Genomic DNA, 18601 nt, shown 5'->3' with positions numbered 1-18601 from the left:
AAATGGTAGACTGATGTTTAGAATTCCGGTTAAAACGACAAACACTTTTAACACTGTCGCTATACGCACGATGTATTTTAATTGATCAATTTATTGATTCTAAATTTCTTTTTATTTATAAATTTATAAGAAAATTTTTTTTCGAATTGCGCAGACTTTTAATTAACTCGATTCTTAATAAATTAAATTTTTTTTCCGAACTGTTACTTTTAGAACAAAGGTTTGAGCATTTGTTGTTATTTCTTTTCGAACTGTCTAGATTGTGTTTATTTTAAACTAAGACGTAAATATTTATTACTATTATTATTTTTTAATTTTTTTTTTTTTATCCAAATTGATGTTAAATTATAATTTATTTTTAAATATCAATTCACGAGCACATCCACTCTAAATGAACGACAAAACTCTCAATCGAATTTTAAATTTCACTTGAATGGAATAATTATTTTTAAATTTTGATTTAATTTTTAATTCAGTAATCACTTTTTGCACTTCACTAAACACTTTTTTAGCACTGAGTTTAAATTATATTTATTTTCACTGTTTAACCAAATTAAACTGACTCAACAAAACTTCACTGGTGGGATTTTCAAAGGAATTTAAACTGAATTTAAAATTTCTAACTTTTCACAAAACTTCCTAAGTCCAGGGACTTGTTCAAAATTTAATACTTATACTTGTTCAAAATTTAACACTTAGATTATTTCACTAGAATTTTACCAATAGACGTAGTACTGCGACGTAAACTCCGTTTTCAAAACTCTCGACTGACTCCCCGAAAACTGGTCTGCCCCGCCATTTTATACCCTTCTCAGATTCCAAAAGACGTATCTGAATTTCCTCTGATGATCGATTCTATCTTTTACCAACTCGCAAATCCGAACATCCCTGCCATTAATATCGATTGTGCTTCCATAAGATCTTCTGTCGTCCAGCTCTGGGCGGTAGTTAGTTTTTATCTCACGACTCTAAATCGATAGGGTCCGAATCGGGTAAGTCTGCGTTTTTCGCCCAAGCTTCCTTTGTCCTCCGTTCATACAAAATGTAGTTAAAATCTCATGATTTTGCGTTCCTTTTTTTTCTCAATTCGCGATAGGTCCATCCTCAATAACATATATATAGATCTCAATTTTATGCATCTCGTGCGAAAATTGTTTAAATCCATGCTGAAATCTTTACTACGCATTTTTGAATTTCGATTTGTCTAAATTCTACTTAATTTTATTGTCACCTATATGAGCTTTTCCATTTCCACCCGTACTTTCTCTCTTTATGTCGCAGATTTGAATTTCCCCTTTTACTTTGAATTTTCTTTTATTCGCGACGTTTTCCTGCACAGTTTTCTTCTTTATTCTTTTGTTATTTCTCATAACTCTATAACTAATTATTTTCCAAGTCGTATTTATTTATTTCACGGATAAATTTGAATTGTATCACTTTTCTCCACATGGATCATTTCCTATCTCCGTTCTTTACCCTTTCTTTTATCTTTTCTTCACTTTTCCCGATGTGTGTGGTCTCCTGGAAAATTTCATACTTCATTTATTATTAATTAATATATAATTTTCCACACTTCTATGGGAGATATACCTAATTAGACTCTGGGATATCTGTCATTTTTATTGCCTGACCCAATCTCCGCCCCATCCTCTATCTTTGTCATACAAGATTTCACATAAATTATATGTCTGGACACCTGTTTACGTCTTGAATTTATGTACTATGGTCGTAAATTTTAATTAATTTCAAACCTATTAATTTTAATATCTTTTGCTTTAAGTAAACACTCGCATAAGCTCCACGTTAAAGTTAATCGCTTTTCTAATGGCTTATCACCTTAACGTAAACAAAAATCATGTTCGAATTTCGATTGTTTATCCTCTGATGATCACATGAGACCGTCAACCTTTTATCTTGTTTCGATCCCTCTGTAATCTTGTGTAACTCCAATATCTATCTACCCTGATAATTATGTAAAATGTCTACTTTTCCTGAATCTAATCTATCGCTATATGTTTAGTTTTACTGTCTTCTTCTGATACTCAATTTTCATGTCCCTAGGACCTTTGTAGCAGCTCAAAAATCTCTGTATTATCCTTCCATTCGGTCGCCGCACTTTTCTAAAATGTCTATTTTTTTTGCGAGATTTTCATTCAAAATTGATTTACCAATATGTCCGTTTCATCTTAAATTGATAACGATTAATTTCCATTGTTTCCAAAACTCTCACCTCTCTTTAGTACGATTTTTATCGAACATGACACCCTCCTTCTATCATAAATAATTGTACTACAGTTGAAAATTCTGCCAGTAATTTCCCTAAGTTTCTCCGCCCTCTCTTACACTATCACGTTTATAATTTTTTTCATTGCAATTTTGTGTGTGTGCTTTACAACATGTTAAACTTCCAAAGCCCTCGATTTCAATGGTTCGATACCTCATAAATGTCTCAGTTATTGTAAACATTCCCAGGATCCGTTCCCTTGAACGTCGATGTTTATTCTACAGTGCGTTCACCTCTAATTTCTGTGGGAATCGAAATGTCGTTAATTATCTATTTTATTGCCCGATCCAAAGTTCATTCCTTTGTCTGTAGTTGATGCACGCCTCTCCGTTCACTGATTGGTTATTCAAAAATTTTATCGTTCTCGACCAGGTCTAATTGGTCGACAACCTTCAATATTTATTTTTAAGCCTAGAAAGGGGGTTCCTTTCTCGTCTTAGACGATTTTACGACCTCTCTGCTTTCATCCCGGAACCTCGATTTAAGTCCATCTATTACAGGCGCCTACTGCAAGCAAACTGAATCAATTCTTTCTCCGCCAGATGTCGTTAGCATGTCCGTTTTCATAATTACTTCGTATATTTTTTTGCAGCTATGGTTTATCTGTTTTTTCACTGTGATTTAAAGCCTTTCATCACAGGGTCGACAGGAGTCCGCCGGTCGTTAGATATTTGGTACTTGATAAATAAACTTTTATTTCCGTGGACAAATACTAGCGAAGTTACTTGAACTGGACGCGCGCGGGACTTAAAACGTCTACAATTCTCAAACTAAGGATATTACAGATTTAATTAATTAAATCTTTTTTTATATTAAATTAAAATGTAACTTATGTATGTACTTTTATAAAAGTATATACATAAGTAAATAATTACACATTTTAAAAATACTTTTAATTGTTTTAAGCTTTTTTATATCAACAGGGTTTGAACTCTAGGTTCCTCCTAAGGACTTGTAAAACAGAAGACTTTTTGTAATTATATATTTATTTAAATATTGAAGACAATATTAGTGATTCTTAAACGCAAATCTGAAACAGAAAAATCAGAAAAGGAAACGGTCACATCTGGGACTCGAACCCAGGACCCTTGTCTTTCCGGGACAATGCTCTACCAACTGCGCTAATGGGACCCTATCCTCATCGGTCACTTTTTAACTATATCATACTTCGAATAAGAACTACCAACGTTGTCTTCATTTTTTCACCGCACATTTTTATTGGCAACTATCTTTATGTATTATAAAAATAAAATAAATATTAATATAATAATTATATATTTATTATAATTATATATTTATTCATTTAAACAGTACAATAATTTTAAATAGTTATCTAATAAGTTTGCATTATAACATTATGAACTACAATCTACCATATTTTACCCCATTACGGCGTATATGTGCTGACGGAAAATCGGCTCTACTCGGAAATAAAATCAACAGAACTCAGACTTAAGGCGAAGCTCAATTAGTGCTAAATAGTGATTTTCCATTAATCTTTATAACGAATTTGTTTACATTATGAGTACCAAATAAAATGCTTTATATAAATTGATGCTTTTCTTATCTTTTCTCTTGAGGAGAATTCAAATGAAAAAAATATTTACTTCATATAAAATATAAATGTAACCTACTAAAAAATGTATTTATTCAATAAAAATGTATGAATGCACAAATGAATCAACTTTTAAAAAATAACATATTATGGGTAAGATTATTTGTGACAGTTTCCTTTGATTAATTTTTTGCGTACTTATAAATTTTTATACAAAATAAATAAAAACCACTTTTGCGCATGAAATCGAGTGTTTCTTGAATCCATTTTCCAAGCGATTTTAATGCCTATTACCTGTGTATTCGTCACGAAATAAGGCAAACAAAGAATATACATATTTTTGGCTTGTAGCTTCCTCTTAAGACGCGGCATTTTGCATTTCGAATTGTAGATGGGCGACGCCCACCACTTTTACTTGTCATAGAGTTCGTTTAGGGTTAACAATCCATTGTGTTTTTTCCTATAGAACAATATTTTTCCATAGAAAAATATTTATTTATCCTTTAGTTTATTAACCCTATCCCCGCGGGAGACGCACGCCTGCGACGCACTGTGCATGCCCTGTACGCGGGTGGCACATCTGTGCGACGCAAAGTTTCTTCGGCGTTATGGGTATGAAACATGCTTGAGCACGGTAAAACTTATACTCCTAAAAAATCTCACATCTTTACACTACTGACATCTTACGATATTTATCCACAATACGTATCCTAATCATCGATACAAAGATTTGAAGGGATCTTCCAACTCAGAGCGAAAAATGAATCAGTTTGAATTCTTCCCGCGTCTTTACACACGTTATTGCGCAGGCGCATTTTATAAGATTCTCAAACAGAGACGCTCGCCGTGTAGATTACATTGTTTTATCGAATTATTGTTTGCTTCTTCGTGGATATGAACTATTTTAATTACAGTGTACATTAATCTGATTTATCATATTTTAAAATAAGTTCAGTTACATACATTCATTCAAACTATTGAAGAAATATAAAATTTCGTCAGTGTTAGATTATTTTCAAATAAAGATACGTGGTTAAAACTTTTTTATAGTGAAAAATCAAGTGTAAAGTTGTACAAGTTTGACTTTTTATCAATTTTTGAAAGTATTTTTATTGCCAAAATACAAAATGTCGGGTCGTGGTCTTAATGACGAAGAAATATTTGGTGCTACTTTAGAAATAGATTCAGATTTTGAAATTAGTGACAGTGACGTCGATAATAATTGCAAAGCTGCTGAAATACATGAAAGCCATGATTCTGCCGTTATGCGTTGAGAACTGTTTCAAAATCACAATAAAAAAATATATTAAGTGATACATATTTACGGTGACATAATAACAGAAAAATTATTTCATTATTTTTGTTAATTTAAGTGTAGTTATTTTTTATTATATGAACCTTTTTAAGTGTGTCAATATTTCATGTATCCAGTCAAACGCGACATCGCACCCATAAATCAACCACTTACATCGCACCACAGTTGAAGAGCTCTACTCCGGCATGTTTATAATCATGTGTATCGTTATCCTTGAAATAAACATGGCCGCCCGGGCATACCATATCAGTTACATTATGAATATATACTTCGAATTTTTATCAAGCCCCATTGATGTTCGGATTGTTTATTTATACTTGAAAAGATAATTCAAGACATAAGCGACGTATTTTTTAAAACAAATTTTAAAATCCATGCGTGATTATTGTTTAAAGTCATAAATTAGATTGATGATAAATAGCCCCGCGTGTGAACGAAGTGATACAAATTAATGACGCATAGAAAAGGTTAACTTACTTACCTGAAATCGACCTTAAAGCGTTGGAATTTCGAAAAATTAACATTTTATTTTTTACTTGTATAATCACGCAGAATTACCTGCATCCTGTGTGGAGTTACGTAACAAAAACATCATCATCATTTAATGGCCAATACAAAACAAACTTACTCGGTTTTTACAGTTATCAATGCATTAAATATGTCTAAATGGACGCAATCTAAAAAATAATATAAATTATAAAATTATAAAAACAACTTGAAATAGTTGAATATGTTTTGTAATACAGAGTTGTCCCTTGAGGATAATTTCTAATACTCTATTTTTTGCTTTACTTCACTTTTTTCTTTTTTAAATAAAAATTGAATTTCATAAAGATATTTGTAAATTTTATAAAAGTATACGTGATAGATACATTTTAATTAAATATGTTATTCAAAATATTTTGCTACTTTATTTTGCTATACACGTCGACCAGTTTCGTTTCATCTCAATCTACTACTATTTCTAATGCTTCTATATTATTAAGGCGTATTCCTATTTTATTTTTATGTACAATTTTCACTCCTGTATTTTTATGAAAAGTATGGTTAGTATTAATTAAATGTTCGGCAAAGTCTGAATAACCAGTATTTGTTAAACACCTGAAGTGTTTTACTCTAATATTTCCAGAGTGGCAAAAAACGACTGCGGAATTCATTCGAGAAATAATCTCACATTTTTAGAACAATCAGCTTACATCGCCTTGTGGCAAACGAATTTTTGGCGAATAGTACTTTTGTACGGCGGCCGCGGCCTTGGGACATTTGATTTATGTTTGTTAATTATTTTTCAATTTTGAAAAACAATATTATTTAACCGATAAATGCAATATTCACGTTAAATAAGCTATTCAAATATTTTAAATTATATATTATTTACAGTAAATCACGTAATTTTAGATGGCAAAAATTCTGACACACGTCCACTATGCCTGCCGACTGCGCGGGACTGATGAATGTTTGAAATGGTCTTATGTAAATCAGAATGTTAGAGAGAGCGCGCTAATATTTAAAAGGATTGGAACGAACAGACGTAAGCGACTGCTGTGAAAATATTTTATGAAACACGACTCATTTGAAATAAAGCAAAAATCTCTCTCCAATGTCTTAAGTTGCATTTAAACATACACTCTGAATTTTTTCGTGCTTATAACATATTAAATAACAGAACAAAACGTATTTTTAATAATTTTCGGAGCTTACTTTGCGATTTTTTTCTATCGAGGGAATTTCAAATAATTAACGTTTCGGCAAAACCAATGTATGGATATTATCTTCAAAAACAACATATTTTTTTTGGAACTCCAAGACTTAAGGAGTTAGCGAGAAACTTGATATAAAATCGGTAGAAATTGAAAATGCCGGGTCTTAAGGCATTATGTCTGATGGGGAAATAACAAGTGTTTAAGTATAAAGAAGAAGAAAAATAAATTAGAAAGTAAGAAGGAAAAGATTGGTTGAATTTTAACTAAGATGTTATTTTTTATAATTTTGATTATTATAACATTTTTTTTGTTACTGTAGTGAACTACAATTATTGTCATAGGAGATAAAAATTATTTTTATTATTGAAGAGAAACTAGGGATAGTATCTATAATAGATAAGAAAACTTCTAAACTTATTTTTTAACGAGAGATGTTTTTGATTTGATTACTGAGAAAGTTAGAAAAAAATATAGAAGAAAATAAGTAAAGAAATGAAAACCAAAGAAACGCTCGTAAATATTTTCATTTTTATTGTGATTATTTTTAAAAGAAATTATTTTCGTTTGGTTCTATAGAACCTTTTTTTGTAATTGAAGAGATTTTTCTTTTGTTTTTTAAAAAGTAGGTACAGTTCTTAAATACTTAAATGTTAAAGTTTAGAAATTAAGAAGAGTGAGAATAATTATTTCAGGTAATAAGACTGTAGGCTACGTGATAAAAAGACTGTTTAACTTCTGATTCCTATACAATATATCCTTTGACGGCCGGCGTGGTCTAGTGGTATACGCTTTTGACTACAGATCCGAAGGTCGCGGGTTCGAACCCGGCGTGCGCAAATAAATTTTATTTGATTAATTTGTGTTATTTCACAATTAATTAATTTAAAATAATATATAGTATATTTGCGGCACGTTCCAGAGTGGAAGATACTCTCAGTATCGCCCTGGTGTAAGACCACCATTCAGAATTGAAACGTTGCTTGAAATGGCTTTAGCCGTGTTTGGTGACCAGATCTGAATAGCCAGGTACTTCCCCATCTTCCTCTTTCCCATCTCCTTCCCCTCTCCAATACCTTTAGCCTCACAACATACCCCAATTGGGGATGCCATAGTCTCACTGGCTCCAGACGGGAGCAGTTGGGACTCTTGTGCGGTATTACATAAAAAAAAAAAAAAAAATTGTGATAAAAACTTTAGTTGTTACCTTGGTATGCTAAGAAGTTACTGCTGTTCCTAGGTGATTGTCATTTTAAATAAAAAAACTTATCTTTGAACAATGTGTGTTTTATTTCTCATTTCATTATTATTAACAAGATAGTTACACGCTATGTATGTAGGTACCTTTTAATTTATCAATGTTTTAACCGCCAATACTACAAACTTCATTTTTCAAGTATGATTACAAACAATTTATTAAAAAAATATCAGTCGCATAAACTAATTAGCCATCATTAATAAGTTTAAGATATGGTATTTAAATCAATTAGCTTAGGTTTAAAATATGACCAACTCTTTGATTAAAGCACTTAGCTTAGAGCCATTATTTGCATGCCTAGGCGGTTAAGTCATTTAGCTTGGAACAAGAAATAATAAACCTAGGCGGTTAAGTCATTTAGCTTGAAACAAGAAATAATAAACCTAGGCGGTTTAGTCATTTAGCCTAGAATAAGAAACAATAATCATAGGCGGTTAAGTCATTTAGCCTGGAACAAAAAAAAGTAAAATATAGGTCATTTTGTATTAAGCGACATTTATCTTCGTTAAAAATAGGAATTTTAGAAAAAAAAATGAATCCGAATATGGGGAATATGTTGTAAAAACAGTAATATCCTTATTTTTAAAAAAATAATGCGATTTGCCAAAGTTATATTTTTTTTCTAAAAATTGAAACTTTAAACTGCTCTTGTGTAAAGTTTAAAAAATGTCGGTTAATACAAATAGCCCGGAACCCGTCGATATGGAATTGGCTAGTGCTTTACACCCATTGGAATGGGACCTGCTTGATGATCAAGTTAGATCTATAGCTAGTATCAAAGCATACAAAAAGAAAATTGTTCTTGACAAAAAAAAAATTAAAAAATTGTGTGATAATAATAAAAAAGTTAATGCGGTAGTGTCACCAACTAAAAATAAACAGTATAAATTCCACGATCGAGTGATTAACATGTCTAATCATGAGTTTGCGGAGGAAGAGTTAAAATTATTAAATAAGGGACTTAATCATAACTTGCATTATAATTCTAATATTAAAAATAGAGAAGAATTAGAGTTGTTGGCAGTGGATATGGACAATGCATTAATTAATCAACCTAAATCGTTTCATTATAAATATGCTGAAGGGATAAAAAACATTAACAACAAAAAAACAGTTCCAAATCGGGAAAATAATATAATTTCTAATACTGACAGAAAAATTGCTAAGAATATTTCTAAAATGGTGAGGGAAAAAAATCTGGTTGTTACAAAGGCAGATAAAGGTAACAGTGTTATCATCATGGATAAAGTTGACTATATTAACAAGACAATGGATTTTCTACAAGGGGACAATTTTGAAATAATTCTAAATAACCCTATTAATAAGTGTCAAGAAATGGTGAAAGAAGCGGTTAAACGTTGTAAAAGTGATATCTTTGTAAACATGAAAAATAACAAAAATTTGATTTTAATTAACCCAAAAATTCCGAAACTTTACAGCCTATTAAAAATACATAAACTGAACAAACCTATTAGGCCAGTAGTCTCTAATTGTAATGCCCCAACTTTTAAATTAGCGTCAGCAATCAATACTGTAATTAATAATGCTAATATATTTCAACCAACATACACACAGTTAAAAATTCGTTAGAATTAGTTAATTATCTAAAGGATTTGGAAATTCATAATCATGCTATGTTGGTTTCTTTTGATGTAGTAAATTTATTCCCTAGTATTCCAATAGAAGAAAGTAAAACCATCATCAATAATTTGTTAAATTCATCTAACTTACAGAAAGACCTTATCCATGACCTTATTTCATTTTTCGAAGTTATTTCTAAACAAAATTATTTTCAATTTAACAATACAATTTTTAAACAAAAGGATGGCTTGGCCATGGGGAACAGTACGAGTCCTTTGATTGCAGATATTTTTATTAATAATTTAGAAAATAAGATTTTTAATAGCGGTGCCTTGTTACTTAAAAATGTATATTGTTGGAAGAGATATGTGGATGACATTTTTTGCATTTGGTTAGGAACAGAAAGACAATTGAACATGTTCTTAATCTTTTTAAATAAAATACAAAAAAATATTCAATTTACATTAGAAATAGGTATAGATAAGAGTTTAAATTTCTTAGATTTAAATTTAACAATAATAGGTAATAAAATAGATTTTAATATTTTCTGTAAAGATACGTACACTGATATTGTCATACATAGTTCATCAAATCATCCCTTTTCTCAAAAAGTCGCAGCTTTCCATTCTATGCTTAATAGATTAATTTCGATTCCTTTGTCGGATCCTAATTATATCTCAGAATTAAATATCATAAAACAAATAGCATCTAATAACGGCTATCCTAATAAATTGATAGATGAAATACTAAATAAAAAAATTAAACATAAATTCTTTAAACTTTATATTTATCCTATTTATAAAGATACAAACAAACAATGGCGTAGAATTCTATTTGTAGATAATGATACTTCCAAAATTATAAATAAAAACATCCCCTTCACTATTCAACCGGCGTTTTATACGAATAACAAATTAAAAAAATATATTCTTAATAATAAAGATATTGATAGTCAAACTAAAAAATCAGGTGTTTATAAACTCAACTGTAATGATTGTAATTCCTTTTATATAGGAAAAACTAATAGAAACTTTGAGATCAGAATTAAAGAACATTTTAGGGCTTTAAAGGGAAACTGTGAATCAGAATTTGCGGATCATTTATTAAATAACGACCATACTTTCGATATTAATTCAGGTTTTAAAATACTACATTCTGGTTACAAGGTATCTCAATTCAATAATTTTGAAATCCTAGAAATAAGAAAACACGTGAATATGAAAGCAGATATTATTAATAAACAAAAAAATTTTATAAACCCCATTTTAAATATTTTCCCAATTACCCGGTCTTTCCCGTCTAGTGACATTTTAATTCCTACTTTGAATAACCCTCCCCCACTCTTACCCCTCCCCACTCCTTCTACCTCTTCTTTCTAGACCTAATTTTAATTATAACTTTAGTATACTTGTGCTCCTGATGAAGTGAACTTGGTTCATGAAACATGTTGAGATTTTGTATCGAAATAAAGTGATGTAAACAATGTTATTTGTGTTTTAATAAAAAAAAAATTAAAAAAAAAAGATAATTTAAGGGATTTTGCCTCATTTCCCTTGAAAATACAAAAAAAACACAAAGCGGTTATAGGACGAGTTGGGACGCGTCCTGCTGCCACGAAGGGCGCTATATGCCTACTCTAATGCCAACATACATCCAATCTTTTTAATAACTCTCATGCCAACATATATGGAATCTTTTAAACTGTCATTTTCTGATGGCAACAACATGGAATCTTTTAAATTGTCAAAATTCTGATTTAGCTTCCGGTGCCTAGATGTAGATGGCCTCTGTGGCCCCCTTGTTGGTCTGGTGCAGGTCTGAGGGAGACAGTGTGTGCGCGGGTTCGGACCAGTTGGAGTGGGGCGACTGCGTGAGGGGGGTCTGGGGAGCTCCAGGGCCCCGGGGACTCGGGGGACGGAGTGGGGAACGTGTCTGACATGGGCCAGGCTCCGTATAAACCTGAAAACAAATTGCATATTTATATTATTTTACCATTATTTTTTTTATCTTTCTTTTTTTTAAATGTGAATATCACACGATAGTCGAACTTATCCCTACTTTCAGGAACCAGTGGGACTATGACATCCCCTAATGGGGTGTGTTGTGTAACTGAGGGGTAGGAGAAGAGGGGTAGAGGAAGGCTTGAACTACCTGGCTATTCAAATCTGGCCATCAAAACACTGCTAAATCCATTTCAAGCAATGTTTCAATTCTGAATGGTGGTCTTTAACAAGGGCGATACTGAGAGTATTGACCACTCAGGAAAGTGCCGTAAGCATACTATATATGAGTTAAATGTGAAAAAACATAATTTTTTTTATTATATTAATCAAATTTTATCCATGACCTATCGATTTGTAATGTACCTTGGTAAAGTAGGCCACGGATGAATAAGAGTGATATAGGAATGGAATAAAGAATGGATGGATAAACTAACCCGACATGACACCAGTGATGGTGTAATTATGCTGTGGTGGCTGCCCCGCCATGCCCCCCATGGGCTGTTGCGTGAATTGCGCCATACCGTTATTCTGCCCCATGCCCGAGGTGTAGTCTGCAACAAGATAACAATGCAACATTTACATTACATAATCTTATATTAACCAAATTTTCTACACTGCGTACTTAGAGTGTCCCAAAAAAATTAAAGTTGTTATTTTTGAACGCATACCCTCTAATTTTGTTTTAATAATGACAAAACACTTATAATTTTTTTTTCGTTTACTTTGGACAACTGCAACCCGTGCCGACTTGCATCGAAAGATGTCAGTACTTGTACATTAAGACGCCAGCGAGCAAACGTGTTGATGAGCTTGTAGTAACTTGCTATTTTGTTAGTAAACGAAAATCACTCGTTCAGGCAAGATGTTGTTAGATTTACCCACTTCTAAAAAAATTATATTGTTAATAGGAGTCGTAAAACACCAAATATCGGGTTCTAAACTGCCATCTAATGGACAAGTTCTTGAAGTTTTGTTGTACAATATCCGGAAAGTGAATTTAACTGTCAATATATACCAAATATAGCTATAGTTGGTATTAAAAGCTGTGTTTGAAGTAAAAATCAGTCAAGTGACTACAAGCCCTGACATACCACTCTTCAAAAAGTTTCGAGATAACTGTAAAAATGTTGATCCCGATAAAATTCAGTGCTACAGAGAAAATCTCACATTGCACCTAACCGCTTCCGAAATCGATGATTTGCTTGACTTTTACCATACTGCACTGACAACAAAAATACTTGGAGATGACTATTGAGAGTTTTTAGAGCTCTGTGTGATAGTTTTAGGGGGAGATACAGCGAGAAAATTTAAGATTCGGCCTCCAGGTGCTCGATGGATGGCAAAAGCGCTTTATTCCTTGAAAATATCATTAATTTGTGCGCAATTTAAAATTACCGGTAAGGATAAGGCGGCACTTTTAGACGTTTGCCTGTTCATAGTAACATCCTATGTCAAACCATAGTTACAATGTATTATAGTAGTTAAAGCACCTTACCAGGACTTTTGCTTTTTGAAATCGATGAAGGCTTAAGAAAAAATTGATGAAAACATCTCAATGGCAGCTTTGTTTCTGTTCAGTAAGCAGTTATGGTATTTGACCGATGAAGGATCTATTTTATTGCTGTTTGACGACGCTGTGGATTCAACAACTAAAATAAAAATGCTCGAAATATCAAAAAAAAATAATTTATCAACCCATGACAAACGTTACATCCCATCGAAGGAAGATCTTGATGGTAAATTGTATGGTAAGTTTATTAAGTAGTTTAAATTATGTTTTGTATTGAGGTTTTTGTTCATATCATAATTTAGTGACTTTTGTTTCAGAGAAAAATATTTACGACTTCATTTCAGTCAAGAGCAAGTATTTGTTTGATCGTCTGAAAACAGATGCCAGTTTTCTTAACGAATTCCCTACGATGTGGTCAAATAATGCTTCGTATCAAGAAGTCAGAAAGAGGGTGTCGCCGCTGAGGGTAGTGAATGATACAGCTGAAAGAACTGTTAAGTTTATGCAAGATTTTCATGGCTTAATCTCACGGTCGAAGAGGAACAAAAATAATTTTTGTTACGATGCGTTCAGGAACACCGGAAGATTTATCCTGACTGTAAAAAACAAACAATGAAAAAAAAAAATAATCAATAAACCATTTTTAAATATAAAATACTACACAATTGAACATTTGTGCATTTTTAAATTTTATTTATCCGACAAAAATGAAAGTTGAAAATTCTTCCATATTAACTCTGTACCATATGTTCGGCATCAAGTCGGCACGGGTTGCCAGTGTTTAATCAAAATAATATTTATTATATGAGTTATTGGGATCAAATGGAATAAAATAAGAGGGTATGCATATTTAAATTCACGAAAAAAAATTTCTCCCTTATGTCCTGGGACACCCTAGCGTACTGACTATAAGAAATACCTAGAATATTTTAAATTACATAGAAATATTGTGACAAAAATGACATCAAATTGCTTTTCAAAATTATAAATGTAGAATCGTTCCTCTTGGCTATAATCTAAACCAATAACAATCACTGTCTACTAACAAACTCCGAAACTTTCCATATTCCTTTCCAAATACCAACTTAACCTTGTGCGAATGTGTTGACTTTACACAGTGTCCGTAAACTAGTAGTTTAAGCAGGAAACTGGTGAATCTTCATCACATTTGAAGTCGACGTGGTATAACTTTTTTTGATTTGAGCTTTAGTTTTCGAGTAAACCAAGTCCAAAGCTGGGATTTTTGTAGGTTAAATTTGAAAAAATCTGTCGCTAGGGGGTTAATATCAGAAGTTTTAAAGCATCGAAGCGAAGAGACCTGACTTAAAAAGTTTTTGAGTTGCCGAAAAAATAGAAAAAAAAAAAAAAAAACCAATTGAAAGCATTCTTCTATATTTTTCAGTCGAAGGATCGAAAAAAAAAAGTTTTTTTTTGTTCTCTTTACACGCAGATTCACCAGTTTCGTTGTACTAAGAGTTTCCGGAAACCTTGTATAATATCCATTGTAGTGGCAAGATGCTAGAAATATTTATCTATAGTCTCCAGAATTTTACAAAATTGCTTCAATCTCTTAGACTTTACTTGACCCAAACTTTATTTACTCTTGTTTGTTGTTGTAATAATGTAATTTGCACTTCATTTAGCTGGGAAGGTTTAATAATATCACCATTTATCGATGAACATTTTAGGTTTTGATATAATAATAAGTGTTTTAATAATAATGTTGACAAAATTTCGTCAAACAAATGGTTGAGTATTGGAGAGTTGAGCGCAGAAATAGAAGGATTTATGCTTGCCATTCAGGATAGAGTCATTAATACTAAAAATTATAGAAAGCATATAATCAAAGATACAAATCAAATGGATGATTTGTGTAGAAAATGTTTGGCTTTTCCGGAAACTACAGAACAGGGGTGTCAAACTGGATATTCTTAAGGGCCGTTTATAACATTTTGCGTGTGTAAGCGGGCCGGACTCAATATTTAAAAAATAAAACCCATACTTAATTGTTAAAATCTTTATTTAGTTAGATACCTATTTATTATAAATTCAGTAAGTTAAAAAGAAGGGTAACAAGGTAAATTATCTTGAGCCGGACACCTGACTTCTCTTGTTTTTGACAAGTTCATTGATGTCGGGTGTCATATTCGTCGTAGTTACTTTTAGAATCGATTGGAGATTTTCATCCGTAAGCCGTGAGCGATGTTTGTTTTTATTGATTTTCATAACGGAAAACATCTGCTCACATAAATACGTACTACCAAACATACACAGGATACGTGCCGCATGATTTCTTATACTTGGATAGTTATTCAAACTCTTGAAATATTGTGTATAAAATGTAGTAACATTAACTTCCTTAAATTTATCCTTTACAATGCTGTCGCATTGGAGATCTATCAATTCCATTTGCAAATGAATTGGTGCCAGTGCAGCATCAAAAGTAAATGGATTGTTGAAAAGTGGGAATTCCATTTTATGCATTTTGCGAAAATCTTCAAAACGACTGTTAAATTCTGTGATCAGATTCAGCAAAAGTTGAGAATACTCATCCAATTTTGTCTGGTTCACTGTGCCAAATGATTTCACGTGAGGGAAATGATAGAGAGTTTGGTTTTTTATGTGAATTTCCCACAGTCTTAATTTTGTTTCGAAGGCTTGTAAATGCGAATACATTTGAGTGACGATCAAGTCTTTACCCTGTAACTTTATATTGAGGTCATTCATGTGTTTTGTCATATCTACCAAAAATGCACAATCAAGCCACCAGTCGTTGTCATAATCAATTGGCTTGCCTTTTTCTAACATGAAAGCTTGAATAGGGTCACGTAACTCAAAAAATCTTTCCAAAACTGCCCCTCGACTGAGCCAATGAACTTCCGTAAAATAAGGTAGATCGGAATACTTTTCGTCCAAATCTTGTAAAAATTGCCTGAACTGCCTGTGATTTAGACCTCTGCACCTTATAAAATTAACTCTTTTATATTTAATTTACCAGACCAGCGCCACCAGCCGGCGTAAGAGAAAAGGTTACGCTCACGCTCGGTGCACGGCGCACCGCGTCCGATGCGCGCGTCTCTTGAAATTACACTGTAAATCAATCGCTTGCAATTTTAAACACGCGTAGGCATCGACTGTCCTCTGAAAATCTAAAATCTACAATGAAAGAGTGCGGTTCTGTCCTCCGCGACATAATATTGTCACGTGGTAGCGAGCCGTAATGATGGGACTTGAGTGCCGCATACGGCTCGCGGGCCGTATTGATAGGGTCCGAGGGCCGCATGCGGCCCGCGGGCCGTATCTTTGACACCCCTGCTATAGAACATATTATATCGGGATGTTCTATATTAGCACCGTCCGAGTATACATTTAGGCACAATCAAGTTTTAAAAATAATTCACCAAAATTTGGTAATTAAACATAACTTGATTGACTGCCGTTGTTGGGGACGGATATAGCACCGTCGCAACGCGGAACAATAGGATTGGAAAAGGTTCGGAATGCCGACTTACCCTTTTCTATTCTTCCACGGTTTTCAATTCTTCTATGCGCTGGTTCACAACAATTCACAAATTTCACCATGCGCGAGCTCACGATGGCTTTGATTTCGACACGGTCGATAAAGGGGGCTCCGTAATCAAACGATGTTGACAGGACGAATAATTTTAATCAACTAAAGTCGGCATAGGAGAGGAGAGGAGAGGAGAGGTCGATAGGCCACAATAATTTTAGAAAGGATATAAAGGTAGGTAGCACGATGCTAGGTGCCAACATTTCCGCCCACCTAATTTGAACGAATTAATAATTATGATACAAAATTTAATAAAAGGTAAATTTAAATATATACATAGGTAAATTGTTCATTCAAGTTGTATCCGTAATGCCTCGCAGAAAACAATTAAAAAAAATAACTTTTACTAAATTAAGTATAACTTTTCGAAGAATGGTTCCTGGACCATAACAAAAATTTTGGTTTTGAAAAATATTTAAAATTGCTAATAACTCCTTTGGTCTAGAATCTGAGTAAGAAACAAAACGAGAATTAGAGTATAGACATCTAAACAACAACAACAAAAAATATATAGATCCCAATGGTAAATAAAATAAAAATAAAACAACAAAACTGGAAAATGAAAACGTATTCTATTTTAGATGTATATCTTAAGAATTATCACTAATAATAATTTTATTCTTCCGGTAACGGGCAAAGCTTTATCACTGGTCGAACCAAGGAACCAGATTGAGTTTTAACAGTAGCTACCCTAACTATTCCATCCTTACCGGGATGAACGTGGATAATTCGTCCTAATACCCACTTCATCGGTGGAAGACGATCGTCCTTTATTAACACTAATTGACCTAATTTAATGTTTGGATTTATTTTGCACCACTTTGATCGTTGTTGAAGCGTATTTAAATATTCTAAATGCCAACGTTTCCAGAAATGTTGCGACATCTTTTGGAGATGTTGCCACCTACTTAAACGATTAGACGTGGTGTCAAGAAAGTCATATTCAGGCAAACCTAGTAGGAATCCACCGATTAAAAAGTGGCCCGGAGTGAGTCCATTCACATCCTCGGGGTCTGAGCTCATTGAACACAAAGGGCGGGAGTTGAGGATGGCCTCAATTCTAGTGAGAACTGTCGCAAATTCTTCATAAGTTAGAACGGTCTCACCTATCACCCGTTTTAAATGGTATTTTACAGATTTTATCCCTGCCTCAAATAAGCCTCCGAAATGAGGACTCGCTGGAGGGTTAAAAGACCAAATAATGCCGCTCTGAATTAGATGATTAGATATAACATCACGCTGTGATGCCAAGAATTTATTTATACCGAGCAGGTACCGATTTGCACCGACGAAATTGGTTCCGTTATCGCTTATGATTTCAGAACATAACCCTCGACGATCTGTAAACCGGCTAAGGGCTGCAATAAATGCTTCAGAAGATAAATCAGACACGATCTCTAAATGAACTGCTTTCGTCGCCATACATACAAATAGACATAAATAACCCTTTGACGTTTTTGCTCCCCTACGTTTGTGATCTTTCAAAGTGAAAGGTCCTCCGAAATCTACACCAACTCGAGAAAAAACACGGCTTTGTTGCACTCGAGAGGGAGGTAAATCACCCATTAGGGGAGGTAGCACCGAAGATTTCATTTTATAGCAGACAATGCATTTCGACAGTTGTGAGCGAATTTTATTCCGTGCAGCCACTATCCAAAATTTACGCTGAATAGTGAATTGAAGGCTTCGTGGCCCAACATGAAGATATAGTTTATGATAATAATCTATAATTAAATAAGCTAAATGACAGATTTTCGGAAGTAAGATCGGAAATTTACTTTCATATGACAAATTTGAATACTTGAGTCGACCGCCCACCCTGAT

General features: G+C 33.0%; 1 protein-coding gene across 1 annotated transcript in view; it reads right to left on the bottom strand.

Moving 5' to 3' along the window:
* Positions 1 to 11029: 11029 nt before the first annotated feature.
* Positions 11030 to 18601, bottom strand: part of LOC149409230 (uncharacterized) — a 240215-nt gene continuing 232643 nt past the window's right edge. The window contains exons 12-13 of the mRNA XM_089650022.1: positions 12131 to 12247; positions 11030 to 11652 (exon numbers count right to left, since the gene is read on the bottom strand). Of these exons, the coding sequence (XP_089506148.1) occupies positions 11450 to 11652; positions 12131 to 12247 (320 nt within the window). The 3' untranslated portion in view covers positions 11030 to 11449. The remainder of the gene's footprint in view (positions 11653 to 12130; positions 12248 to 18601) is intronic.

Source organism: Hesperophylax consimilis, unplaced genomic scaffold (assembly GCF_061612785.1).
Source record: "Hesperophylax consimilis isolate HC1 unplaced genomic scaffold, BYU_Hcon_1.0 scaffold_33, whole genome shotgun sequence".
Lineage (NCBI taxonomy): Eukaryota > Metazoa > Arthropoda > Insecta > Trichoptera > Limnephilidae > Hesperophylax > Hesperophylax consimilis.
Note: the sequence above shows the minus strand (reverse complement) of the source record. Positions and strands in the feature narration are given on the sequence as shown.